Raw genomic sequence first — 27,929 nt, 5'->3', positions numbered from 1 at the left:
CCTGGACTTTGCTCTTGCCTATAGGTGCAGGTAGAGAGAGAGTGAGAGCAAGAAGAGAGGAAGGACACGTAGTGATGTTCTAGTTTGGGCTAAACTGAAGATTAGATAAAACTGCTTTGGATAAGAGCGTCAACAACATAGATAAAACGTAAATGAAAAGGTGACAGGGTTTGATCCCAGAGAAGAGGGGGGTTGAGACTTGGATAGAGGAGGAGGGAGGGAGTTAGTGAAAGAGAGATGGATAGAGGTAAGAAGATGGGGGCGGGATAAACTGGTATTTTGAGTCCCTCCTAGAGCCCCTATTGGTGGCTGGGCTGTCCTTAGAGATGCCTATATAAAGCCCAGCCCAGGTGTCTGGGCCGTACAGTCTGAGACGCAGGTCATTTATATTTGAGAGAGAGAGAGTTTGACAACTTGAGAGTGGACAATTACAGATCGCCATATTAATTCATGACCTGTCCTTTTAAAAACATTTTCTATTGTGTATTTGCACTAGACTGAGAAGCATATTGCTTCAGACTGACTGGCAGTTGATAAGATACCTGGATGTAGATTACTTTAGATCCTAGAGAAAAGATTAAGTAAGGACTGTCACACTGATTGTGGAAAACCCAGCCACTTGATTAATCCAGGAGAACCTCACTGGAAAGAGTTTTAAGTAGACCATTATCTTCAAATGCTGCTGAAAATAGTCCTCAACTTCCTCTTCATCCACAGTCTGATCATGAGTTCATCCTCGGAGGAGGAGGACACAGGGAGCAGTGAGAATGAGAGTGAGGAACATCACCCCAAGGGTAAGTGTTAACATGGTTGATTCCTACCATCATTGTACAACAATAAAGGTAAAATAATATTGTGTGTATCAAGTGCAACATGTTGTCTTTTCTTAATAATATCGAGAATCAGGGTTAAAGCGGTGCAAAACTAAAAACAAAACAAAATACTTAATTCAAATCAGGCTTTTGAAAATTCCTGAGTACTTAAAGTATGTTTGAAAGCCGGTAAGAGTTATTAGGAAAAGCTGCTGTTGAGCACACGTGTGGGTATGTTTGAACAGTAAGAAAACAGAGGTTGTGTTCATCACCCCTCTTTGTCGTAATCACATTTTATCACCAAGCTTTTAATACTGAATGATAAAATCATCAGAAAGCATAAAAATCTAAAAATTGCCAGAGACCAAAAGACACTCAATAGACATGGACTGAAATTAACATTTTAAATGGCATTGTTATTCTTACACATGTAGATGGATAATATATAATGGTAGATGGATGGACATCATATTGTTCTTTTATTATTACATTGTTAAATAGTACCTAGTTCAATCCTATCAAGATATTACTTTTTTTTTTCTTGGCTGAGGTTGACAACACTTGTCCTTATTGGACATGCTGTTGATTGATTCATCACAATATGTTGGACTGCTGATAACAATGGTCCCTGGTTATGGTCCAGAAGAATGGACTGTTCTGTGGCAGGAATACCTTGTCAAAACTATATTTTCTGAATCACTAAGCACATTTTTGCACACAGTTTTGAAATCCTGGCAGACAGATTAATGATTCAGAAGTTGCTTTCATCAACAAACCTTTATCACGTGACAAAAAACGAGACGCAACGTAAATATTGGTCATGTGACGATGACTATAATTAAATGTATAATGCAATATTGTTGACGAATAAAAACGAGAAGAAATGTGGTTTACAAAATAAAAACGAGACTAAATGTTACAATGTTATTTTGTCTTGTTTAGTCGCGTTATTATTATTAGCCAACTATGAGGCTGTGGTTAATGTGTCTCATTTTAACGTTAGCTTTAGGTGTCAGCTTTAAACGTTAGGCACTGGAGCTGAAAACGACTGAGACAAACGTGTGTGACTAGCGTGTGTGTGTATGTTTGTGAGAGAGTGTAAAGTGTGTTAACATGTGTGGCTTGTGTGTATACTCTGTGTGTGTGTATTTGTTTGTATGAGAGAGTGTAAAGTGGGTTCTTAGTTCCTACCTGACTGACTGCATGTGTTAAGCTAGCCTGGCTCTGCCGTAGGACGTACTAACCCACAATTTGGATTTTGCTGCTGTACTCGGCCTGGCAATTCGGTCCGTAAGACAGATTTTGCATGCTGATTTTCTACCGGCGAATCAGCGAACAGAGGGAGTGGCTGAGAACGATTACTTTGATGTCATGCGCTAGCTTGTGTTGTAGTTAAGTAATGGCGGCGGAGAAGATGCAAGCAAAGCCATTCGGTCCGTTGTGGCAACACTGCCGAATATTTATAATCTAAAGCCGGAGCAAGAACAAGTTTTGCTGAGTTTTGTTGGTGGCCATGATGTTGTGGCCCTCTTCCCCATGGGGTTTGGGAACAGTTTTCCAGCCACAGCAACTAGCTCTGTAATGGTGAAGGAATTGGCTAAGGCAAATGCTAGCGATTGGTTATGGCAGATCACAGTGGCTCTGGGCAGATCCAATAGTTTTAAACTTCAACAGAGTACCCGCCTACAAGGAAGTCAACGCTTGTCAATGGAGCGAGGCCAGACTCTGTACAAATGAAATGTACGAGTCTGGTTAGAACCAGGCTATTGTATGCCTCTCTCAGACTCGTTAGCATCAGTCAGACTCGGGTCGCTCACTGGCACTGTGCACAATGTTGTAAATCACTCCATTCTACACTATAAAAACGTCTGGGAGGACTGCCTATTGTAGATGCGAGCCTGCTAGCCAGCATCTTGGATTTCTTTAACCAAACCTGTTTCATTCATCATTTGCCTGAGAAAGCGACCTCCGTTAGCCAGGCTAGTTTTGCCCGTTCACTCCATTCTACCCCAAAAACATCAGGGAGGACTGCCTGTTGTAGATACAAGCCTGCTGAGGACAAAAGCCTCAAAACGTTAATGTAAAGCCCTGCAATCCAGGGGCCAGAGATATATGATGACCTGATCGACACTCCAAGTGTAATAGACCCAGGAGAAGTTTGTCTTTTGCAACCGACATGCGCAGTTGAGCCTGCTTGACAGTCGTGTGATGTAGGGTGATAATTGGTCTATAAACTCCCAATAGTTCAGTAAAATATTCAGTGACCCAAAATAACCCAGCAAACAATGAGTGAAAACTTTTCTCATTTGCCTTTTGGTTTACGACAAGAAGCTCATAATTTATAAAGAGATTTTTTGGAATATCTGGGCAAAACTATAAATATGTTTGCTGCAGCAACTAATTTTGGATAGGCTTCTCTCTCATTGTGTTCCTTTTGCCGTTTTTTCCTCTTGACCACAATCCAAGCATGACCTAAACTAACTGCTGTGAAGACCCTTTTCTTTGCTGCAGACAGTGAAAGGTGCAGACCCCCCCCCCTCCCCCCACCTCCTGCTGCACCAAGGGAACCGGACCCAGCACCATTTCTCCAAGACAGGCTTTTGAGTCCAGCTTAATAATGGACACATTCACAGAAGGGAAAACAGTGAGGGTTGTGTGTGGGCTTAGTAAACCCATGGAACTCAGGAAAGTTGGCAGATATCTTGAGTCATCTGGACAGCTAGAATGTCTTGATACCTTGTACTTTTAACTATGGTCACAGAACAGTTCAACCTTTAGATATCTAGTTTAGTTGGTAGCTAGTTGTTACCCATGGTGTGAAATATTATTTGGAAAGTCTGACAGTACTGACATTTTTAGGTGGCCTGTTATAATGTGTCATGCCCCCAAACTCCCCCACCCATTTCAGCCTTTGAACCAACTCAATAGTCCAACATGTTTGAAGAGCATATTGGTTTGCTTTTTTCAAGGTTATCTTTGAGCCTTTGTAGTAAGTAATTTTTTCATGACTGTGCCAGTGTTGCATTAGTTCTTTCCTTCGACTGCAAAATGTCTTCTAAATGCGCTCATTAATAATGAAATGACATTATCAATGATGAAAACTAATTTTAGTTTTCCTTGTCCATTCTCAGGTGCAGCTCATGGACACTGGGGATATGAAGGTAAATATAGATTGGTACAGGTCTTTTAACTGCTATGCTTCTCATGGATCGGTTAGTAAAAAAAAAAAAAAGGCACCCGCCCACTATCTTGGCTTTCATTTCTGCAACATTTTGATACTCAGACTTTTGTCAGGCATACAGACTTTTTGTCTTGAAGGCAAATTAGACTTTCCTCTCCTTATTAACATTGAGGCTCTTACATGGACAGTCTTATCATCACATAAGGTTGAGTTAAAAGCTTGCAATTAGAGATAAGATAGTCATATTAAAAACGTTGGTCAAATGATATAATATGGGCCACATGTTTGAACTACAGACACCTTATCAGCATATAGGCTACACTGACATCAGGGAAACATCCACAAAACTAAGACTTCGGTCACATCCTGGCAATATTAAAGTAAAACGTTTTGTTCAGCTTTATAGAAAAAGGCATCAGATAATTCATTATCGAATTAACCTTTGCTGACACACATACACACACACCACACATCTTATCATTACCCCAATGTCTGAAGTGCTTCAAATGGTATGTACAGTAATACATCACTTTTCCAAGTATTAACCCCTTACTTGATTGTTGACAATTTGACTAATTTAGAAAAAGTTTTATTATTATCAAAGATAAATGTCTGAAAGTCATGTCACGTCAATAATTCTCGTTTTTCACATTCATGCTTGTCCTTGTCCACCTCCTCATTTGATTTCTTATCTTCCTCCTTTTCTTCCTGCTCATTTTTCTTTCTCCTGTGCAGATCAGGACGAATGGCCGGCTGCCTTTCTGAATTGCAGTGGAAATTCCCAGTCCCCCATTAACATTGACACAAAGGCAGCCATCTATGGCCCGAGTCTGCCATCTATAGTTTTGGAGGGCTATGATCTGACAGATGGGTCACCACTGATGCTGCTAAATAATGGACATACCTGTAAGTGGAATAAGGTGTCATGATTTTATCAGTGGGTTCGCTGGTTTGTCTTCAATAGGCCATGATATAAAAAACATATGGTCTAAATATGTTTTTTCGATGTGATTGCACATTATACATTATATTATGTAGTACTTTTCTGTTCATGACCATTGTTTATATGTTTAAATAATGAAATAAAATGACTAGATATAATCTAACCAAAAAAAGACATTATGAACAAAGTATTGTAATTGGACTTGAAGTTCTATGTCATCTTGCATGTGTCTCCAGTGCAACTGAGTCTACCAAGTACCATGCACATTGTCAGCGGCTTTGACCATGTTTACCTAGCAGCCCAGTTGCACTTCCACTGGGGGACTGTTGAGGTGCCCGGCTCTGAACACACTGTTGATAACATCCACTTCCCCGCTGAGGTGAGGGGGACAGTTAGGGTGAGGGGGTGGATATATGGATATATATCCAATATATACTACACACAATGCCTGGAGATATATCAATGAATTATATGTAATAGAGGATAAACTGCCATCTTTGTTTTTTTCTTTTCTTAACTACCCACCATTCCTAATTGATTTACTAGTATTTATTCATGCATTCATTTGACCATATATTTCATTCGGTTTTTTGTGTTTTTTTACAATTTAAAACTTTAAAAAAAATTCCAGATCCACATAGTTCATTACAACTCTAAATATGCCAATCTGTCGGAGGCAGCCAACAAACCTGATGGCTTGGCAGTACTAGGGGGCTACATTGGGGTCAGTAAAGATTGTTTAATATTAGCAAAATAATTTTCAATTGCTGAAATTTTGACCAAACTGAGCAGAATATTGATGGTTGTAGTCATTTTTTGATTGGAAAATCTATTGTCATTATTCATAGCTTCAGATGTTTTTTCTTTATAGGTCGGTCTCCATGAAAATGCAAACTATGAGAAAATCCTATCAGCGCTCACTGATATCAGCATTGAAGGTAGACTCCTGAATAAGACAATACATGTTTAACCATTTAACTTGGAATATGCTCCCTCTGTACACTCCCTGTACCATTCCTTTCCTTGGGATTCTGAAAGCTCAGTGAAACATTAAAGTGCTTCTGGGTTTGTAATATTTTTCCTTTCACAACTGTATTCCAGAGTCAAACACTCAGATCCCAGGCTTCAACATGCGTCATCTGCTGCCCAAAAACCTGAAACGTTTCTATAGGTACAATGGCTCCCTGACAACTCCACCTTGTTTCCAGACGGTCAACTGGACCATTTTCAACGACACCATCACTGTGTCCAGGAAACAGGTCTGGTTCAAAAACAATCCAGAAAAAACACAAAGAAAATATAGTCTGACAATTTGTTTTGAACTTTCTGTTTTGAACTTAAAGTTCAAAACATTTAGAATTTGCACGAGGGACGATAGTCTCATGGTCAAGCAGACTAAAGGCCGAATATGCTTATGCGTCTCCGTTTATGGATGGGCAGGCGCACGGATACGGACGGATAGACTGCGTTCATGGTTCTTCGTAGGCTGTGGGTGCTGAAAACGATTCACTGCCAGAAGAGTAGGTGGCGCCTACCCGCCCCTGACGCAAGCGGTTCTTAATACTGACTAATCACAGGCAAGGGGGTCTCCGTAGTTCTCCGAAGTTACGACGGATAGTTCGAGGCTCTCTGAGGGCTGACGGAGAGCTCGTAGAGGGTGTTCAGCAGAGACGAGGGCGTTCCCATTTGTCAGTTTTTTGAAAAATGCAGAAGCTTATATCGGCCTTTAGCGATCCGCTGATGTCAGCTTTTGAAAGTTGAATTAAAGCTAAAATATGACAAGGTAACAAGGAGTTAACAGATTTTGCATTCCTTCGTTTATGCTGAAATTGTGTTTTATCCAGCTGGCAGCTTTGGAGGACACTCTGAAGGTTGGACTTAGTCAGCACCTAAACAAGAACTTTCGAGCTCCACAGTCTCTTCATGGGAGACAAGTTCTGGCTTCTTTCACAGATGCCTCTGTTCCCGAAGGTAAAAATTACTTGTTTTTTTATGTTCACCTGAGACTAATCTAATCGATCATTGATTTTCTAAAAAATATTTCGAGGTGTAGGTTAAAGGTTTGCCCCTTTATGGGCCCTGTACCCAAACACACAGACACACACATATACACACGTAATCTATGCAAGTGTCTATGGGCAAAGGTCCTACAGCGCACACAGGTAATGTATATACTTCAAGCGTTACATGAGTTAATCCAAGCCTTTGTAGACAACGTGGTAGCACTTTCTGTACTTCACGAGGCAAACTTAAAAAGTCAGGGGTACTATACTGTACAACAACTTGTTTGTCAATCCTTCTCAAGCTCTTAACCAATGTATTTAAAGTGAAAGTAAAACTTAACTCTAGAATTCAACTAAGATATGGATTCCCAGAAACCAGATAGAAAAACAAAACATTAAATATAGCTGCAGGCAGCAATGGCGGGTTCTTCCTCAACATTGCAAACTTTTGCTAAATTGACATTATACAGACATGTACACAACATTTCAAGACAATTGAAGCAATGGCTGATTTTAAGTCATTTTTTGAAATTCTTCACAAATTGCACTGTAGAGAAAAATCCATGCTGCCGACATTATGGGTTCTTAAGCCTTTTTCGTTCCCCATGAGCAATAAGGCATAATTACCAACTTTCAGACATCTTGGCCTGATGGGGTCAAAATGCCATACTTTTGAAAGTGACGAGTTTGAAGCATGTTCTGTAAAGCCACCTGTGCTCTGGTCAGGCCCATCATGCAAAGATCCATTCTTTAAAAACTTTGACTCAGGACTGGGAATGACATCACACCTGAGTACAGTCAGAGCCTGTTTAAGGAGAGCCTTGCCACTCCCTATTAAGCCCCATTGTACCGAATTTGGCTGCAGTTCCACCAGAGTTCCACTGGGGGTGATCGCGAGCGAGTGCATGTTGAATGGGAGTCTATGGAGCTAAAAGGTTAAATTAGTCTCTTTTGCCTGATTGTCGTTAAGAAATCTCCGATTTGATTGTAGTTTTTGCATGTTCAACATGGATTATAGGTCGAAAGTTGAACGAACGTTGTCCTTTTGATTTCTTACAGGGTGAGTCGTTGTTGCCCATAACACGCTAGCATTCTGCTAATGAATGCTGATTGGTTAGTGAAGGACTGATACGGCCAGAGCTCCCGCTTGATGGCATCCGAAGTGGAATCAGAATGTCAGAGCATTAGCACCATTAGCAACAACATTAGCAAGCCAAAACTCTTTCTAGCATGTGTATTGACAGGGAGAGCCTAACCTGTCAGCTGTGTTGTCAATGCCCTGAGAGAAAAAAGTAAGTGACCAGAGCTTGCCGTAAAGCAGTAGCTCTGGTCGTAAGATGTGTATGACGTCGATTACATTTTCAAAAGCTTTTTAGAACAGAAAGGCGACTTTAAAACAATCTAACAGCCAGCAGTGTGTATTTTTTTTGCCTCCCCTTTCAAATTCAGAATTCAAATTACTAGACAAAAAATTATATCCTGAGAAAAGTGGATTTTGAGGGGTACCGCTCCATAGACCTCCATTCATTCTGCACTCACTCGTTAGCGCCCTCACATGGAACTTCAACCAGTTCAGAACCCGGAAGTTTCCAGAGAGTGGCAGTTCTCTCTATATTAGACATTCTCTGGTACAGTGTTCATTTTAGGACATCCTCAGATCTCAGATGTGGAGTTTGTTTGTAGTATCCATGGCAACCGGAGGACTACACATGGGTTTACTTTGCATGAGTGAACTAGCTTGCAGAAAACAACTATTTCATAAACAACTATTTCATATTATATCAAAAGTAAGTTTTCTTGCTGTACCAGTTAACAGAAACAATACCATTAAAAGTTGCTACTTTAGCTAATTCAGAAAGCTAGTCAACAGCTCCATCATCTAGCTAGCTTTGACAAAAAAAAAGTTTAATTTGAGGGTGTTTTGTCTGAGAATGACGGCGTTTGGTTTGAGAGCGTTGTCTGAGAATGATGCCGTTTAGTTTGAGAGCGTTTTGTCTGAGAATGACAGAGGTTTTTTATGAGACTGAAGCCGTTTCATCCAAGTCTGACGACTTTTGGTCTGAGACTTGACGCCTTTTCGTTTGAGTCTGACACTTGAGTCTGAGATATGAGGATGTCCTAAAATGAACACCGTACTTGAGTTCAGGGTTGCCAGGTCCAGCGAAAATTTCCAGCCCAACGAGTGCTCAAGAACAGCCCAAAATGCTCTCATGTTTCATTGGTTCATTACAACAAATGATCATGCCGCTTCCTATCACCACCGAACAGAGACACGGAGCAACAATTACTTTATGAAAGTGAGGAGACACATTACTAAAGGAAGTGTGTGTAGGTTATGAACTCTTTCTGTTCGCTCTCCCAACACACTTTCCCCATCCATGCTATTTTCCTCTCTCCCAGCGTAGGTCACCCAAGGCAGAAATGCAGTGGCTGCATGAGTTTAGAAGTAGCCCAAAAACATGTACGGTGGCCCACGGGTGCACACCACAGCAACATTAGCGAAGCCAACAAAAGTTGAAAACACAACAACATTAACATACAACACAACGACATTAACAAAAACGAAAAATTTATAAAAACGCTACATAAAAAAAAAATCGTACTAGGCCTACTTACAATACAACAGCTTTGGTTCACACCACCAACATCATCCGAGAACACCCCAGCATTAGCCGAGAACACTGCAGCATTAGCTGAGAACACCACAGCATTAGCAAAAACACAACAACATTTGCAGAAAGGCTGCATTTCAAGTTCAGACCAAATCGTTCTCCAGACCACTATGGGCAGTGCAAAGTGGAATTAGTTGGGTTCTCACCAAAATAAAAACTAACTTTTTGACAGCCGGTCAATTTGAAATAATTCAAATCAAGAACATCAACCAAAAACACAACTTAAATTCACCAATGAAAGTTGGTTTTATAATATTTTAATTATAATCTTATGTTTTACAAAATGCACGCCCTCTCTTAGTTTCAGTGATGTTGTACTGCGTTATGTTCGATAGATGTTCGATAGCAAACCTCCAAGAGGTACGTAAGCGTGGTCCCGTAGAGTTAATTTACTTCACTTGATTTACAACAACAGGTAAAACACCCCACTTTGCATGCACTGCCCCTACTGGTCTGGAGAACGATTTGGTGTGAACTTGAAATGCAGCGTTTCGGCAAATGTCGTTGTGTTTTGTGCTAATGCTGCTGTGATCTTGGCTAATGCTGCGGTGTTCTCGGCTAATGCTGTTGTGTTCTCGGCTAATGCTGGTGTGTTCTCGGCTGATGTTGGTGGTGTGAACCAATGCTGTTGTGTTGTAAGTAGTAGATTGTTTTTTGAAATGTAGAATTTTTATAAATGTTTAGTTTTTGTTTATGTCGTTGTGTTGTGTGTGTGTGTGTTGTGTGTGCATTCAAGCAAGCAATTTAGCCAAATCCGACGGCAGTTTTGTACACCATAAGTACTGTTTTATGGTTGTTTGAGTTAAAGAACTTGAAAAATGAATGTCTGTTAAATGTCAAATCCAACTCAATGTAAAAAGAGACCAATCCAATCCAAACATAATAAGGTTTGAAAGGCTACCTCAGATTGGTTTATAAAACAGAGAATATGAAATTGTACAATTTGGACTATACAGTACGGAGCACAATGTTGATAGACTGCTTTACTAGTTTAGATGAGCTAATGATAAATAAGCTGTCTTTCTTTCTGACACTCACTCTTGGATGTCGCACATCACGTGAAATTTGGTAGTTCCATCAATGGTTGCGTGCTGAAGGGGCTGTCAAAACTTGGAATGCAAATGAAGTCAGGGCTCTGAGAAAATAGCTTTGTTACTTTTGTCCCGCGTTACTTTTGCCCCTGTTCTCCCCTTCTTGATTGGAACTAATTGTTGTGTACACATTTATATTCAAATTATAAATTAATGATTGACCTTCACTGCCCTGAGGAGAATTTGTTTGGCACCAAGAGCTTAAAAACAGAGGTACATTCAACACTGCAGACAGGACAGTACAGTGGACATAACACAATTATTAAAAAGCACAGCGAGAACATAAATGCAAGAAAATAATAATAATACAAAGATACAACTGAAGGCATCACAGGAATCACTTAAGAATGTCAGCAGGTCCAGTACAATGTAAAGTGCAGAGTGCCAGAAAGGATAAAAACATTGTCTGATTTGATTGAGCAGCTGAATACTTCTTGGGACAAAGGATGGTTCTTGGTCCTCATCCTTGGCATCATGTACCTGCGTCCTGAAGGTAAAAATGCTCAGACCACAGGGGGTGATGTGAATCGGAAACAATCTATTGGGCCAGATTTGCAGTGTATTTATCAGTCCGCAATGAAATACTGTTCATAGTTTCACCTGTGATTTTGGCAATAACTTGCTAACAACTTTGTCTAATTTGTTTTTGTTTTGTAAAGACAGTGCTCCGCCCCAGCTCTGAATACAAAAAGTTAAAGTACAAAACTTTTGTAAAACAATCTCAGCATTGTACTATTCACGTTAAAACTTCGTAATTTCCTTAAAAAATACAGCCATTGCTGGGCTTTTGCAAATCTGACTCCAGTTTTGGAGTTCCACGTCAACTTGTTGTCAATAATTGTACCTAGGTACTTGTATTCAGGTACAATTTCAAACAAAAAAATAAAAATTGAATGTGGACAAAGCCGCCCTCTATTTGCATTCACTCTTATTTCCATAGCTATTGTGGTCTCAAACTAGCATAACTAAAACCGTGGCCAAAAGTATTGGGAGCGACATACATTTTATGTTTGCAAAGCTTGCTGGGCCTTGGCATAAAATGACTGCTAACATAATTTCAGTGAGTCATATCATCTGCACAGGTGAAAGTGTGAACTATTTCTAGCCAGGTGAAATCACTCTATCATTAGGGGCCAAGCAATAGCGAAGCTGCTGTGGCACCTATTGTTTTTGTTAGTTTTATTATTATTATTATACTTAGGACTAGGAGTCTATGGCAGCCCATAGAACCGATTGGTGCGAAGTTTTGAAATTTGGCACACTGATTTGGAACAGTCTCCTGATTATCGTCACCAAGTTTCATGTTGATTCCTGAAGCACTATAGCGCCACCAAGGCCTCAAAGTTGGAGGTGTGTTTATGCCCATAACTTTCGAACCATGAGACCGTTTCAAATGAGGTTTCATTGGATTCCGTAAATGCAGACGATTCGAATTAACCCTATGGCATCATTGTCGTCCCGAAGGTGTTTCCGTCATTTGTATTTTAAGAAATTGCTACTTTTTAGAACTCGTCCTAGGCCGTTGCTCCAATTTTCATGAAAATCAATGAACAAATAGCCAGAAAAACAAATAGCAGTCTAGGCTATTGCTTAAGACTGTAGAGATCAGCCAACCCCAATTTGCGGCCCGTGGGCCAGATCCGGACCCCAAATGTCTGGCCCACGCTGACAGATTTAACTCTATTCATGCTGCCAGTTTTGATGCAAACTACCCTGAAAAATCTGACCAGAGCAAACAAAAAATTGCAAGCATGTTAACATCATACAAGCACTCGGTTTTAACTATGTGTAACACAACATCGGCACGAGAGAGCGCAACAGCTGTCTCGTTACACGTTTCTTGGAAGCTTGCAAGAGCTAGGAAGCCATTCGCCGATTGCCGAGTTAAATAAACAATGTGCAATTGACATGGCTGCCTACGTTTGAAACCAAGAGGAAAAAATTAAAGTAAAAGTTGTTGAGCTGTTGAAGCAAGTTCCGCTGTCGGCTACCATGACAACAAGAAGAGTCAAAGTTTTAACAGCATTGCCACAACGGGCCGAATGTGGCTTCGCTCGCATCTTTCTCTGCCGCCATTACGGAACTACAATACAAACTAGCGCACGACATCAACGTCATCGTTCTCAACTCCCTCTGTTCGCTAATTGTACAGGTAGAAAGTTAACCTGTGACATCTGTCTTATGTACCTCAATCCCAGATGCTAGTGATGGGAAGTTCGGATCATTTTACTGATTCGGTTCTTTAAATCTCGTTCAGTAAAATGAACAAATCTTTTTTCGATTTATTTGTTCATTTCAACGGGGAGGGGGGGGCTATACGTCCACTGCAAACACGCATCATATTCTCATGTAGGTTAGTGCATGACATGTGGACCAGTAGATACTATTTCAAAATAAATTCCTGCTTTAAAATAATTTATTGTGACAGTTTGTATGATTTGGTCATTTAGTATCACACTAGCATTTAATTATCACGGTAAACAATTACACTGCACTAAACTGTAAGTGTAAATGTAAAGTGAAAATAACAAAACCAATCAGTATGATGACTTGAGCGAATATCATTCACGTCCTACTAAAACAGCAGCCACGGAAAAGGGAAAGAGGAAATTCCTCTACAAAGAAATGCAATGCGGGTCACGTGAAAAAAGGATCCAAAGACTCCTAGAAAGACCGAGTCGGGAAATGAACGAATCATTCGCTTCCTCTAGCTACAGAGCCTTAGCCTGACGTTGTCATACTCATAATTCTAGTCAGAATATAGAGTCTGAAAACTCTCCGTTGGGCTGTGACTATGGGGCGTGTTTCAACCTAACTCGTAAAACAAATGCCTCTTCGCTCAATTGGATAGACCTACAACCAAACAATGTAATATGTTGTTTGTTGAAGACTAATTCAACCCAAGGGCTCTTTTGTGACGTTGTTGATTATGTTACTGTTGATCATCTGTCCATCATCGTATAAAGCCCGCCCTGGCAATTTCATTGGTCCGCCCAGATCCTGATTTTATATAGTTGTTCCCAATACGAGACCCTCCAGACCCAACTTCCCGACCAAATTTTTTTGTGGGCGGGGAGAAGTTGGGCTGGCAGCCAGGCTAGCAGAGCCTATGCAGGTCACGTGAAAATTGATCCAAAGACTCGTAGAAAGACCGAGTCGGGAAATGAACAAATCGTTCCTTTCCTCTTGCTACAGAGCCTATGCAGGTCACGTGAAAAATGATCCAAAGACTTGTAAAAAGACCGAGTCGGGAAATGAACAAATCGTTCCTTTCCTCTAGCTACCAGTACAGACACTATGCAGGTCACGTGAAAAATAATCCAAAGACTTGTAGAAAGACCGAGTTGGGAAATGAACGAATCGTTTGTTTCCTCTAGCTACCAGTACAAAGCCTATGCAGGTCACGTGAAAAATGATCCAAAGACTCGTACCCGAAGACCGATTTGGGAAATTATTGAATAATTTTTGTTTACTTGGACGAGCCTATGCAACAGTCCCGATGCGTGGCCACGAGAAAATTAACGATTCACTCTTTGAGAGGACTCGTTACTCCCGAGTCCTTGTAAGGATTCGTTCTACCAGACGCAGTATAGAAGCAAAATCAAAATTGAGCGGAAGTATGTAGGAGGGCAGAGCCAGGCTACCTTTGCTTGGCATGCCTGACCAAATTTGGCCCTTTTGGAAATCAAATTGGGGAACCCTGGTCTAGATTATCTATTTGAAAGAACTGGAGAAAGGCAGGTGCTAGATACAGGATACGTTAGCATTGCTAACAACTGTTACCGACCAAATCATACTGCAGCTTGCAGTTGTGATGAACATAAGGTCGGAACACACCTCTTTTCAGCAACAGCTTCATAGCAAATCCTGCTTTACATTGTCCCAGGTTTTCAAAATAGTCCTTGGTGAAATGGTTTGCGCAAATGTGTCGAGGGTCAAACTGCACAGGGATCTTCTACGCTATGGTATAGACAAACATCAGCCATGCCCGTCTAGTCAATGTTAACTAGACTCTAGCTCATCTTCTTTTTATTAACGCTGATTTGCAAGGAATGCAAGAACAGCTAGATAGCGAAAACACCTAGACTGTAGGCATGTTAACTAGTTTAGCTTGTTAACGCAAGAGCATAGGTAGAATGTGTGATGATTTAGCCTAGTTTATTGGCAATGGGGCTAACGTTATTTCATGTGTTTTGACTGTGTTTCATTCAAACAAAGAACCTGTGTTGTCATGTAAATCTACAATTCAAGATGCATAATTGTCCAGATGTATTTTTCAGCAAGATAGCTAGAGCTAACTGAAGCTGAGTTGAATCATGTTTATGGTTGCCAAGCTGTACGTTTATGGTTGCCACCCGTCCCTTAAAATACGGAATCATCCCGTATTTGAGAATAAAATGGCGAGGCCCGTTATGAATCAATACGGGACGGGGTTTGTCCCTTATTTTCAGAGTGGTCTTCAAAGCAGCATCCTATGCAAATCATCTCACCTGCATTCTGTTAAGACTCGTCCTATTCTACCCCTGATTGGGTAATACTCGCTGCCATTGTTGGTTTGATCGGTTCAGGCAAGAGTACTCAGTACGGTTGTTAAAGGTCACATGACATGCTGTTTTTGGATGCTTTTATATAGGCCTTAGTGGTCCCCTAATACTGTGTCTGAAGTCTCTTTCCCGAAATTCAGCCATGGTGCAGAATTATAGCCACTACAAGTAGTCCCACAATCAGCTCTCCTCAGAACGCGCTGTTTCTGTGTCTGTAGCTTTAAATGCTAATGAGGAGGAGAGGGCCGGCTACATGCGCTAATGTTTACAACGGATGTATCGCAATGGCTCGTAGCCCCGTTGCTGTAAGATGCCTCGAATTTAGCCATTCTCATCTGATCACCCTGGTTTGCAGAGGTGCACACTCAGTCATTTCAATGTGGAGAAAGGCGGATATCGCGAGCCATAACACCAACAGCAGAACGGTTATCCAAATAACAAAGAAGTGTACAACACTCGCGTTACAGCGTTTGTATACACACACACACTTGATGCCATCTACCTTTACATTAGCGACAGTAACTCAGCTGGCTCGTAGCCCCGTTGCTGTAAAATGCTTAGAATTTGCCCATTCTCATCTGATCACCCTGGTTTGCAGAGGTGCACACTCATAATAATTTCAATGAGGGGAAAGGCGGATATTGCGCACACTAAACACCAACAGCATAACGGTTAATAAAATAACAAAGAAGTGTACAACACTGGCTTTACAGCGTTTGTATTCACACCAACACTTGATTCCATGTGCATTTATCTTTACGTTAGCAACAGTAACTCAGCTGTTGGCTGCAGAGCTAATGTTACAGCCACATTCTAAGGGTAGCAAGCTAGGTAACCATATACAGTAAAGCAACAAAATGATATAGCGTTAGTTAACTTACTTGTCCAAGGTTTGTAGCTTGACCAAGGAGATTTAGTAATGATCCAGAATTTAATTTCAGCAAGGCCAGCTTTGAGTTGGCTCAAGTTGAGGAAATGTTTGGCGCAGACATACAACACTTTGGGAAGTTGTGTCGGCGCATTTCCAGCGAAAATACAATTAAGATACGGGTTGTGCAGAGGCTCGGATGAAGGAACAAAAAAAAAAAAGATGTGTGCTTGCATTTGTATATCCAAGCACTGAGCAACTGTTATGCTTTGTTTGTTTGCTCGCCATGATGTCTCTCCAGGAAAAACCGTTATCGCACTCGCCCTTGCACGGTGGTAGCTCAGTTTCTCATGGGCGGGCCAGATGATCTGGGCGGGCAAAGCAGAGAGAGGGGAGGTAACCTTTCTCGTATCTACGTCACTTGGAGGAGATTTTCAAACAGAGCGTTTGAGCCTTCATTTTGTCAAAGGCGGAGAAGAACACCCAGGGCTTTGTTTAAACCTATCGAAAATTCGAGCCACTGAGGGACCAAAGGCAGGCTAGGGGAACTCATATTAATGTTAAATAACCTCATAAAATGAAGTTTTCATGTCATGTCAACTTTAACTTATACTTTATTCCACACAATACAATACATTATAGTAATATTTGATTCGGGGTATGGTTGTGCTTGCAGCGGCTCCCTGCCGCACCCAACTGAGACACGGTCTCGACATCTAGGCAGAGAGCAGCGAACGCATTCCTCCTGAGAAAGAAGAAAAAAGAAGAACCAGACAAACGGTGGAGGCCGTGGAAGCAGAGGCCGCAGGAAACCGAGAGTTTCTGTGTTGCACAAGCAATGCAGGAGCCGGGATCCCTGCTATATACCCCGCCCTATTAGGAAGGTGTGCCTTGACGCATGATGACACTTTGCTGGTGACGCGCTAGGTCTCGCGTCCCCCTGCATGAACCAGCTCCACTTGTTTTGTTTAGGTTCATGGCCAATCAGAGTCAGAGGAGGGCGGGTCTCTTGGCGGAGAGTCAATTTGAAAGAATGGGGGAGGCAGCTCCAGATACCCCCCTGCATAATAAGAAGTACACTTATAAAAGGAAGTAGGCCCGACATGCTCCAATATTGCACACTCTACTTCTGATCCACTGATTTTTCATGTTCATGATGTTCATGGAATATCCTTTGCAAGTCTCCTGCACTATACATTTTTTCCAAGATACCTTTTTGAGTATAAAAGCTTTTGTTTCATTTAAAGTTAATAAGTTATGGCTCTGTTAATTTGTTAAGTAAATGAAATATGGTTCACATCTCACAAGTTCCTCCAAAAACCTATTTTTTGTGGTGTCACTGTCAAGCTTTTTTGGCCTATGTTTATTATCGTCATAGCTGTGTTCAGCCATGATGATATGACCACTTGAGTTGTGATATAGAGATAGATTTAAGTTGTGATTTACCACCACTGGCACGTCATCGGGCCTATGGTCTTCGTGGCCCCGAGGGGTGTGGCCCCCGCTCCGGCAGGCGTCCCTTATTTTTCAGTATTGAAGGTGGCAACCCTATGTACGTTACCCACCTAAGGTGATCCTGTTTGCTTTGACCACAGAAGTTTAAACATCTAACGTTTTGAAATGATATCTAGTCAGTCTGTTGAAAACAGTGTTGTGTAGACACAATAGATTTATTTGTACATTTTTATTTCAAGTCTCCACCTTTGTTGTTTCAGTGAGTGCTGTGGCCGTGTCGCGTCTTTGCTTCGCAGCTTCACTCGTTGTAAACCAACCAATCAGCGCGCAGCTCATCTATTTATTCATGAGCATACCATAAAAGGAGAAAACCTAGCGTTTTTTCCCAGGAAAATTTCACTGGATGTATCAGGGGACATGGAACAGCCACCGGGCCATTTTCAGCCCAACCAATGTTACATACCCTATTCGGAGACCTTAAGGAACAGTGTGAAATACCCCAAAAACCCAGTCAATCACAATCACTTTCGTCCCAACTTGTATTCCAGTATTCTATAGAAACATGTGAAAACATTTTCCTCAAATACTGAACCAGCAAACTTTGCAAAAAACATCATTTGTCATTGCCAAAACGTATGGTCACGACTGTACATATGTGTCTCACACATACATATATAATTCTAAGTAAATTGGAGTCAGGGTTCATAAGACATATTTTACATTTTTCAAAATGTTTTACATTTTCACCGTACTGTGGGGAAAATAGAAATGCAATTACACTAAGGTCCACAAGGGCCTATGCTAAAAACCAAGGAGTGTGGCTTTTCAAAAAAGCTTGGATGTGTGTGCGACCATTTGGAGCACGTGCACTGAGGAGCAACGGAGCATTTTCTTGGAAAAAAAGCCCTAGCAATTAGCCAAGCATGCATATTTCAAATATTGACAACAAATCTATTTTTCATTATTCATTCAACCTTTCTCAGATTTGTGTCCTAAACTTTGTCAAGAGTCTTCATATGAACTTGTGATTGAATCAGAGTATCACTTTTTTGCCGGCGAATGTGAAGCATTATTTTAGTGATCAATTAGATTTCCTTTATTTCAATCATTTTTTGAGATATTAAGTTGCCTTTGTACATAGTAACATGTTGTTGCGTCTTCCTCATGTGTGGAACAGATCAAGTCCCTACGACAATGTGGCACATATTTATGGACACATGAAATATGTGCCACAGGTGCAAATTCACCCTTTGGCCATTTTGTAATATATTACTCAATGCTTATCACCCTATACAAAGACATATGTCTTACAAATCAGTAGTATTTCAAGTCAATCGGAGCTATAGTTCATGAGGTGAGGAATTTTGTCATTTTTGACAAATCTTTATTGTACAGAAAAATCCAATATGGCAGCCGTTTTTTTTTGTTCCACATGATCTGAAAGGCATATATAAAAGATTTCAGAATTTGGGGACTTATGGCCTGCAAATGGCATTACTTTGAAAATTGACATATTGGGGCGTGGCCCACCTATTGTCTCACATGGCCCATGTTTGGTATGGAAATGACTAATTCTGTGCAGTGTCAACATGCCAAATTTCTCCTACCGGAGGAACCCTAATAATAAGAATACTAACAAAAACAATAGGTTTCCTCCTACTGGAGGAACCCTAACAATAGGGTGCTCCTACTGGAGGAACCCTAATTACATTCACACCAATGGGCTGTGATTAGATGATAACACTTTTCTCTAAGGAGGTATTCAGTAGCATACATTTATAAAGATTTTGTTACAGTCAGTCAGTTCCAAGGACATTACATTTACATTTAGTCATTTAGCAGACTCTCTTATCCAGACCGACTTACAGTAAGTACAAGGACAAGTAAGGTGAAGTGCCTTGCCCAAGGACACAACGTCATTTTGCATGGCCGTAAATCGAACCGGCAACCTTCTGATTAATAGCCCGATTCCCTAACCGCTCAGCCACACTGTAAAAAAAACAGTGTAAAAAACAGGAACATGCTGGGAGAGATTACACCCATTAAATTACGGTAAAAAAATTGTTTTCATTAACATCAATTAACCGTAAAATAATTGAAATTTTCCAGTACCAAATGTACGAGATATATCTGTAATATCACATTACAGGCTGTTCTTTGCCGGTAAATATGACTTTTACAGGCTTTTGTAGTCTTTGAAATTGACTGATGCATGCTGGGATTGCATGACGTCAACTACCCGATCTCAGTTCACAATTCAAGGTTCCTATGTCTAAACCAAAAATGATCTTATTAAGTTATTTGTCCGTGGGATGAAAGTAGGCTAAATATCTGCAAAATAACAGTTATAATAGCTAGTTTTGATAAAGTGAAGTTATGTGTTTTAACAGAACATTTTCGTAAAAATGTTATTATTATTTGTAAAATAAACAGACATTTTAGTGTATTTTTAAGTAACATTTGGCTGTAATTCTTATGTAAAATTCTAAATTTACAGTTTGCCATTGTCTTTCAATCTGTATTTCCTGTAATTCAGAAATACAGAAAAAACACGTATAATTTACAGAAAAAGTGCAGTATTTTGTATTTATTTTTTACAGTGTATCTGACTCCCTATGTTAAGGTACAAAGCTTGCATTTCTATTATATGGTTCCAAAGGATCCCTTTGTAGGCTACACACACCGTAAATAGCTAACTAGAGCTCCAAACACAATTCATTTTTATCCACCTAAGTCACACTAAGCAGGATGTTTTAGTTTATCACTGTCTGTAAGACATCTCCTACTGCATTGGGCATAATAAATATTCTTCAGCAAATGTGTTTATCATTTTAACCTTACAAGCACTCTTTGGTATACCTTTACATTACATCCAGGTGAGACAGGCTAGAAAGTAATTACTGTATGTATTTTATTATGATAAACATAGTTGTGAAGGTCTTTTATACTTGCACATGTAAATGTTTTATGAATGTTTGTTAAGAGACTTATCAAGCAGTGCCTACATTAGTTTAGGTGAACCTTTGCCCTGTGTTGTTGTAAATTGTGACATATGTTCTCTTTTACTTTTAAGCACCAAATGTATACATTGGTAGAACCAGTGCAAACATGTCTTATCTTTTAACTTTATACATCTGATGGCATGTGCTCTGAGAAACTCTGAGCTCTAAGGAGTCTTTTGGTTCTCTAGAAATACAGGTTTTAATGTTTTGCGTCATTGGTGCATGTCTCACTGAGTGTGTCCCAGTAGATCTCTACAAGCAGGAACTGACAGGTGTTTGTAACCAAGTGAAATGGGTGAATTAGTGCTTCAAAGTTGACATTAGCATTAGCATACAGTAATGAATAAACTTTACCAAAAACCGAGCACATGGTTTTACAAACCCTCCCTGTCAAGTTACTTATATAGTTACTTGTATATTATCTGGTCAATAAATGTAGATAGAACATTGACTTGAACAGTAACAGATAATGGTATTTTCTTGCAGGTCGTGTGCTTGAAGAATTGGTTCAGGAGAAAGATACCTTAAAGAAACACATGAGAAGCTCCTCTGAAACTTCGGGTGAGCCACATAAAAACACATCCCTTTCGAAACACATTTGAAGGGATCAAATATATAACAGGTGATTGTTTTTACAAGGGCAGGTGTCACATGGTAGTCCTATTCTCATATCTTGGTATTACAATTTAATGTGCCCCTTTGCTGTACAATTAATTGGAGTATGTGTGTGTTCTTCATCTTGACTTTTCATTGGCCTAACAGAAAACTGTATTCACGTCAGTGCTTTTATTTGCTATGTACACAATTGCCACTAACCAGCTAATGGTTTGTGCTTTGATGTAGATTGTCCAACATACGGTATCTAAAGTTAAACAATGACTTGTGGTCCATGCTTCATACATTTGTTTATAAAGCAATGGGGATTTGGTTTTGTGTGTGGTTTTGCTCTTGGGGTAAGGTCAATTAGCTAAAATTTGTGTTTGCTTTTCATGTTCCATAGAAGGGCTGTCAAAAGGTAAGCATTTTAACAGATCTCATTGTTTATAGTATGTGTGTTTTTCATGTCTGTTACCACCAGCTTAATCAATCTAACAAATTGTACCACAACACATAACGCCAAACCACATGTAAATGCAACTTTGAAAATACTAGCATTTAGACTCTCTCCTTTTTTAGGTGATATTCTTGCCATTGCTTTTGGAGCCCTTTTTGGAACAACCTTGCTGTTATTCACAGCCTATGCATACCAACAGCGTAAAAAATACTCAGAGTAAGTCACAGGATGATTGACTGGCTGTCATACCATAAAACCACATAGGTACTTTGTATTCACTCTCTCACACATAGAAACATTTCAGTGAGAAGCAGCATCTTACTAAATTAACAAATGTACTGTTTGTATATTAAGTTGTTGGGTGACACTGTCCCCTAATATCTATAAATCACCTATTGCTGTGATGCAACATGATGTATGTGCTAAATGTCAGCAAATGTTCTGTGAAATCTGTCACTGTTAACCATTGTTTTGTCAATTACTCATACAGAATGCATTTCATACTATAAGCTGCACATACACAAGTTAATTTCCATATATTTTCTCTTTGCAGTGTTAAAAAGGATTCCAAACATAACGTTATTTATAAGCCAGCATCCAAAGAAGAGGTATAGTAGAGAGGATTCAACAGTCACATTTGTTTTGAAAATATATTTTTTACATATATAGATGCAAAAAGTCTGTTATATAGTCCCATTTGTCACTGACATGAACCATTGTATGTGAAATATGCAGATAAAATGCAGCAGTTCCAAGTAAACATTTTATATACAGATTATCTAACAGTTTGTACAATTTATGGTGGTGAGACGGTGGCAAAATGTATTTGATTTGAATGAAACTGCAGTATCAGTAGCCTATTAGATGTACAGGGAATTTTGATGCTACCTTTTTTCCATATTTTTGATAATTGAGTCGAAATACTCAAGAAATCCATTTGTTTCATAAAGTTGGATACTTGCAGGAGAAAGTGTTGAATTGCATTGGAATTTGGTTGCATGTGGTTTTTATGAGTATTATAATATTCTATTATGTTTTTGTTATTATTAACTTCAAAAATAACATTTTGTAGTTTATAGTTACTTTCTATTTAGGCTTTACACAACTGTATTTTGAAGCTAAATATAACCTTGAAATGTTCAATAAATGTGTCACGTTGCAGATCTTTCTGTGTACTCTAGCCCATTGTTTCTCAAAGACTGGGTCGCGACCCTTAGGTGGGTCGCAAGAGATTTTTTTGGGGTCGCCTTTTCACGATCTGCATCTCTGCCAGTGGCCAGTGCTCGAAGTGGGCCGATGTTGTATCACCCGATGGATGACTCTCTGGATTGGCACCCCCTCGCCGGAGCGCGTGAATTAAAGAGTGAAGAATTTTGTCTTGATTCAAGTGCTATTTTCAACACAAAATCCTTAAAATTCGTCATTCAAACGGTATAGTAATGAACGTGAACCAACATTCTTGCTCCACGACATCGCATTCTGAGGAAATATACTGATTATACTGAATATGATTACTGCTACACAAAATGTATTTTGTGTAGCAGGTTCAAAGTATTTCACATGGTATGGCTCTTCATACTAATGTATAGGTTCAAAGGCATGCGATTTTAATGCAGTTAGCCTACGTGTAGGGTGGGTTACTCAGACAGGTCGAAAACAAAAGCCTTCTGATCCAGAATAGGCGATCAGCTGTCCTGAAAAGGGACCAAAGGTTCACATGCCTAGCCTACAAAAGACAAGTACTAAAAACAATGTATCAACTATGTATCAACATCAAAAGAACCATCAAATCATTTTTTAAGATAGGAAATATTATTCATAAGCGGAGCTAGTTCAGGCATGGAACTCGGGCAGCGTGCGCCATATCACCCATCGCCGTGTTCTCAACCCATAGGCTTAGCTTGATAGGCGGCGCTATAAAGTCGCACACATGCACGCACACGCGTCCTCGCCCCCTTGTGTTTTGCGCTGCTGCCGTTGCAGTGCTTTACACTCCCGACTGCTCCCCGTTCTCTGTGTTGTGTTGGCCTGTCTGTAGTTTCCCTGTCCGTCTCTTCGGTCCCAGCCGCCGTGTGCGTGTTTTGGGGACCTGAACGAAAGTTTCGAGCTGCTTCCCGATGATTCGCCGTTCCATCCGCTCCCCTGCATGCTGCCCGGGGAAGGCTCCGGCGAAGGGCGGCTCCGTTTCCCGTGCTGCTGTTGTGCTGTCCACGAGCACTCGCGGCATATACGAGGAGCGACATTTGTTTGCAGGTACCATCGCGAATCACGTTCAGGTTTTCTCGGTGCACAGACCTGTTGGATTGATGCTTTGCTGGCTAATATTGTAGCCTATCTGCATATTGTCTTGTGACATCCTAAGAGCAATGTGTTCAATTGGAGCATTGAGCTGCGTTTTCTCAAGGCAGAGAAGAATACCCTGGCCCGGTTACTCCTGTAGATATACCAATGTGAATGAATGTGTGTCTGATGTAATCAATGTGTCAGAAATGAATAAGGATAACGATGAGCCGAGAAGCTTGTGAGACGGACCGCACAAAGCCAGCTTTACTGATTGAAATAGGTATCTGCATGCTGCAGGTAGCCTGCAGGGCTTCCCCGATCTGTGCCCTCGTCAAAGGGCAAGTGAATACCGTCAACCCCTGCCTAGCTTCGGTATTCTTATACATACCTTGATGCGTTCTCTGCGAGCCCACTGCCTGTAAACATGTCTGTGCTGTGCTCTTTGCAGGGTGCACAGTTTCGAGTCCCGCAAGCTGCAACCGTGTCCAATCAAAGCATTGGTGGCAGGTGTCCAGTTGTACGTTCGGTGTGCGGCTCCTTCATCATACAGCCTTCTGGGGAGCCCGTCTCTCCGTCTTGTAATGAGCGGTTCACGGAAGCAGCGGGCCGAAAGCAGACAAACGTCTTCCTAACACTCCACCTTTACTGCACAAACTACCACTGAGACAGGGGTGCTTCGTGCTAAGTCGACACCCTGCTCGATAGTTTCTCGGGTGCTACGGTGTAAAGGTACCCCCACTGTGATGGTCCACCCTAACTACCTTTTGTCCCCTCTCCTTCATGCGCCAGTACCTGCTGTGCTGCCCCGGGCGACACCCGATGAGCCCCTGTTTACCAGTGACGCAGCCGGCAAGGCCACAACTTGTGTCATGGCCTGTCCCCGGAGCTGTATACGGCGTATTCCGTCCGGATTGGGGCAGCTGCTTCTGGTGTCCACGTCCGCGCTGGACGTCGTGGAAGCGCAGAACTCATGAGCGCTTGAGAACATAGACCGGGACCGTGTTGGGCGATGCTTGCAGCCGGTACACAGAGGCTTGCATTGGTTAACGCTCTGCGACTATCTACTCTAGGCCGAGCAGCCGAGCAGGAGCTCGTGAAGAAGCCGAGCAGGAGCTCGTGAAGAAGCCGAGCAGGAGCTCGTGAAGAAGCCGAGCAGGAGCTCGTGAAGAAGCCGAGCAGGAGCTCGAGAAGAAGCCGAGCAGGAGCTCGAGAAGAAGCCGAGCAGGAGCTCGAGAAGAAGCCGAGCAGGAGCTCGAGAAGAAGCCGAGCAGGAGCTCGAGAAGAAGCCGAGCAAGGCGCTCAGGCTGGGCGGGGCGCTCAGGCTGAGCAGGTCTGAGACCTCCGGTGACCAATGTGGTCCGCATGTATCTGTGGTTGGGTGGCTTCATACATTGCAATCGTAGTATGTCTCTTCGGATCTCCATGCAGCCGTGGTGATCCACAGACGTCCTCTGATGCGCTACGTCGCCATCAGAATCCAGTGTCTACACAGGGACGTCCGTCCAGATGCCCTGGGAACAGCGGATGCACCACTGATTTGTCTCACACATAGTTTTGTTGCTAGTAACAGTGGGATGTCATGTGGTCCTCCTGAGGCTCAGGAGGCGCGACGCTCCGCTCTACACATAGTATAGACTGGCGGAGTGTCTGTGTTTTGGGGATTTAACTTGTTGCTCCCTGCCTCATGTCATGCATGCTGCAGTGAAGGCAGGGAGCGCTTCCCCATGTACATCCATTCCGCCAATGTGAAACCATTTGTCATGTGTATGAATAAATGGTGAAATCAATCACGTGAGTGTCTTGACTGAAATAAGCGGAGCTTGTTCAGGCATGGAACTCGGGCAGCGCACGCCATATCACCCATCGCCGTGTTCTCAGCCCATAGGCTTAGCTTGATAGGCGGCGCTATAAAGTCGCAAACATGCACGCACACGCGTCCTCGCCCCCTTGTGTTTTGCGCTGCTGCCACCCACCACCATCCCCTTCACCCCCATGTGGTCCGTCTGTCCTCCCCGTGGGGGATTCAACTTGTTGCTCCCTGCCTCATGTCATGCATGCTGCAGTGAAGGCAGGGAGCGCTTCCCCATGTACATCCATTCCGCCAATGTGAAACCATTTGTCATGTGTATGAATAAATGGTGAAATCAATCACATGAGTGTCTTGACTGAATTATTGTTTAAGTCAATGAAATAAATGAAAAAATAAAACATAATAATCCCACACCTACCATAGACTATTCTGTTTTCAGACCTGTCCACCCTATGCATACACATGTATTGGTATTAAATGTATGCTATTAAATGTAGATAATGCTGGCATAGAAGGATAGAAACGTATGCGAGGGGAGTGCATTTCATGGCAGGTTTTCCATTAGATGTAAGTGCAATGCACCCCCTGATAACCCTGTGGTTACTCATACTAGTGCCCCCAGTGTCCAGTAAGAATCATTTGTTGCTGGGATATACAGAACACACAATAGAGGGGGGTACATCCCACGACAGGTTTGTTGTATTCCTTCTTGTCACGAAATGCACCCCCTGCTAACCCTGACTAGGAAAGTGTCACATGCCTGAACTTTACTGTGGTTACTCATACCAGTGCCCTCAGTGTACAGTAAGAATTATTTGATGCTGGGATATACAGAACAGACAGCTCAGTCCCATCGCGGATTCTGTAAGTGTAGTTGAAAGACAAACTGTGGCAACCTATTTCTTGGTATTTGCTTGGCGAAGTTGCTAGCAAATTTTCATCATACATTTCATACAATTATAGCTACACCACATGTCTTGTTTCAGTTTAACCTAATTCCCACATTTTCTTCGAGTTTAATATTGTTTCGTTGATCATTCCTTCATTCATTCATTAATTCATATACAGTAGGTTAGTGTCATAGGGGGTAACTAGCCAGTGAACTATAAAATTAAATATACATCCCCACCTCCATCAGAGACACAGACTGTCTCTCCACCTTCAAGAGAAGGCTCAAGACGCACTTGTTCCGGGAGTACAATGGTACTTAGGAATGGTTTGCTGAACCCAATGCTAGTTTCCTCAAGGATCACAATGACTCTTGCTTACAGACTTCTTGCTCTTGTTGGTTAGTGGCAACTGATATAAACTGTTGTATTCGCTGCCAAATATTCCATTTTATTTAATCGTATTTTTATTTTACTTTTTCTACAGGTACACTTGCACTTACAGATTCATGTTGTTTAATTGTAACTTGCTTAACTACATGCTCTTATGGTTCTTCCCTTTGGCACTTATTTTTTTGGTTGTTAACAATGTGTGCTTCTTGTTTTGGCTACCCGCAATGCTTTGGGGCTATCTTGTTGTTATTATCAGTGACCTATGCACTTTGTAAAGCTCTCTCTTGGAAGTCGCTTTGGATAAAAGCTTCTGCTAAATGAATAAATGTAAATATGATTTAGGCCAAAAATGAGCTACCCCTATTTGAAAGACCAACAGCCGTCTGCGCTTATTCAAACTCATGTCGTTGCGCTTATTGAGAACTTTGATCGCTATTTTCCAAGAGCATTATGCCATTCTGAATGATAAAAGGTGGATGCAAAATCCCTTCGAAATTTGAGGCAGCTCAGCTGGACTCGCACTGATGCCATAGATCTGTGGCCTTATCATTCTGGATAAACATTTCGTCTATGGGGCTATTATTGTAGCAAAAGTATTCACAAATGCACAGCACAATCCACGAATGCACAGCAAGATTCACAAATGCACAGCACGATCCACGAATACACAGCACGATCCTTGAATGCACAGTAAGATTCACGAATGCACAGCAAGATTCACGAATGCACAGCAAGATCCACAAATGTGTACGATCCACAAATGTGTACTATCCACAAATGCGTACCGTTATCCACAAATGCGCTCTCAGATTTGTGTATGTGTAAAACCTTGTCCAAATATGTAGTCACAAAGGCTGGCCTCTCAATTGGCTGTGTTTTTTACACGTGACTTTTGCTACACTTCTGCCGTGGTAGAAATCCACAACTTGTG

The 27,929-nt window shown here is 41.3% G+C and overlaps 1 protein-coding gene across 3 annotated transcripts; it reads left to right on the top strand.

The window, feature by feature from the left end:
- The first annotated feature begins 469 nt into the window (after positions 1-469).
- ca9 (carbonic anhydrase IX) lies at positions 470-22,779 on the top strand. Of its 3 annotated transcripts, none has more exons than XM_084693967.1 (12): positions 470-794; positions 3,944-3,973; positions 4,729-4,899; positions 5,173-5,315; positions 5,568-5,660; positions 5,808-5,874; positions 6,038-6,195; positions 6,781-6,907; positions 21,058-21,132; positions 21,572-21,586; positions 21,748-21,841; positions 22,179-22,779. In XM_084693967.1, the coding sequence occupies exons 1-12, from the start codon at positions 677-679 to the stop codon at positions 22,237-22,239; spliced, it is 1,152 nt and encodes a 383-aa protein (XP_084550093.1). In that variant the 5' UTR covers positions 470-676; the 3' UTR covers positions 22,240-22,779. The 3 variants fall into 3 exon arrangements, with proteins under 3 accessions (XP_084550093.1, XP_084550094.1, XP_084550095.1); XM_084693968.1 differs by having other exon boundaries at positions 21,748-21,889; XM_084693969.1 differs by lacking the exon at positions 5,568-5,660.
- The last annotated feature ends 5,150 nt before the right edge of the window (positions 22,780-27,929 follow it).

The sequence above is a fragment of the Hypomesus nipponensis genome, chromosome 27 (genome assembly GCF_054491055.1).
Source record: "Hypomesus nipponensis isolate SF chromosome 27, ASM5449105v1, whole genome shotgun sequence".
NCBI lineage: Eukaryota > Metazoa > Chordata > Actinopteri > Osmeriformes > Osmeridae > Hypomesus > Hypomesus nipponensis.
Note: the sequence above shows the minus strand (reverse complement) of the source record. Positions and strands in the feature narration are given on the sequence as shown.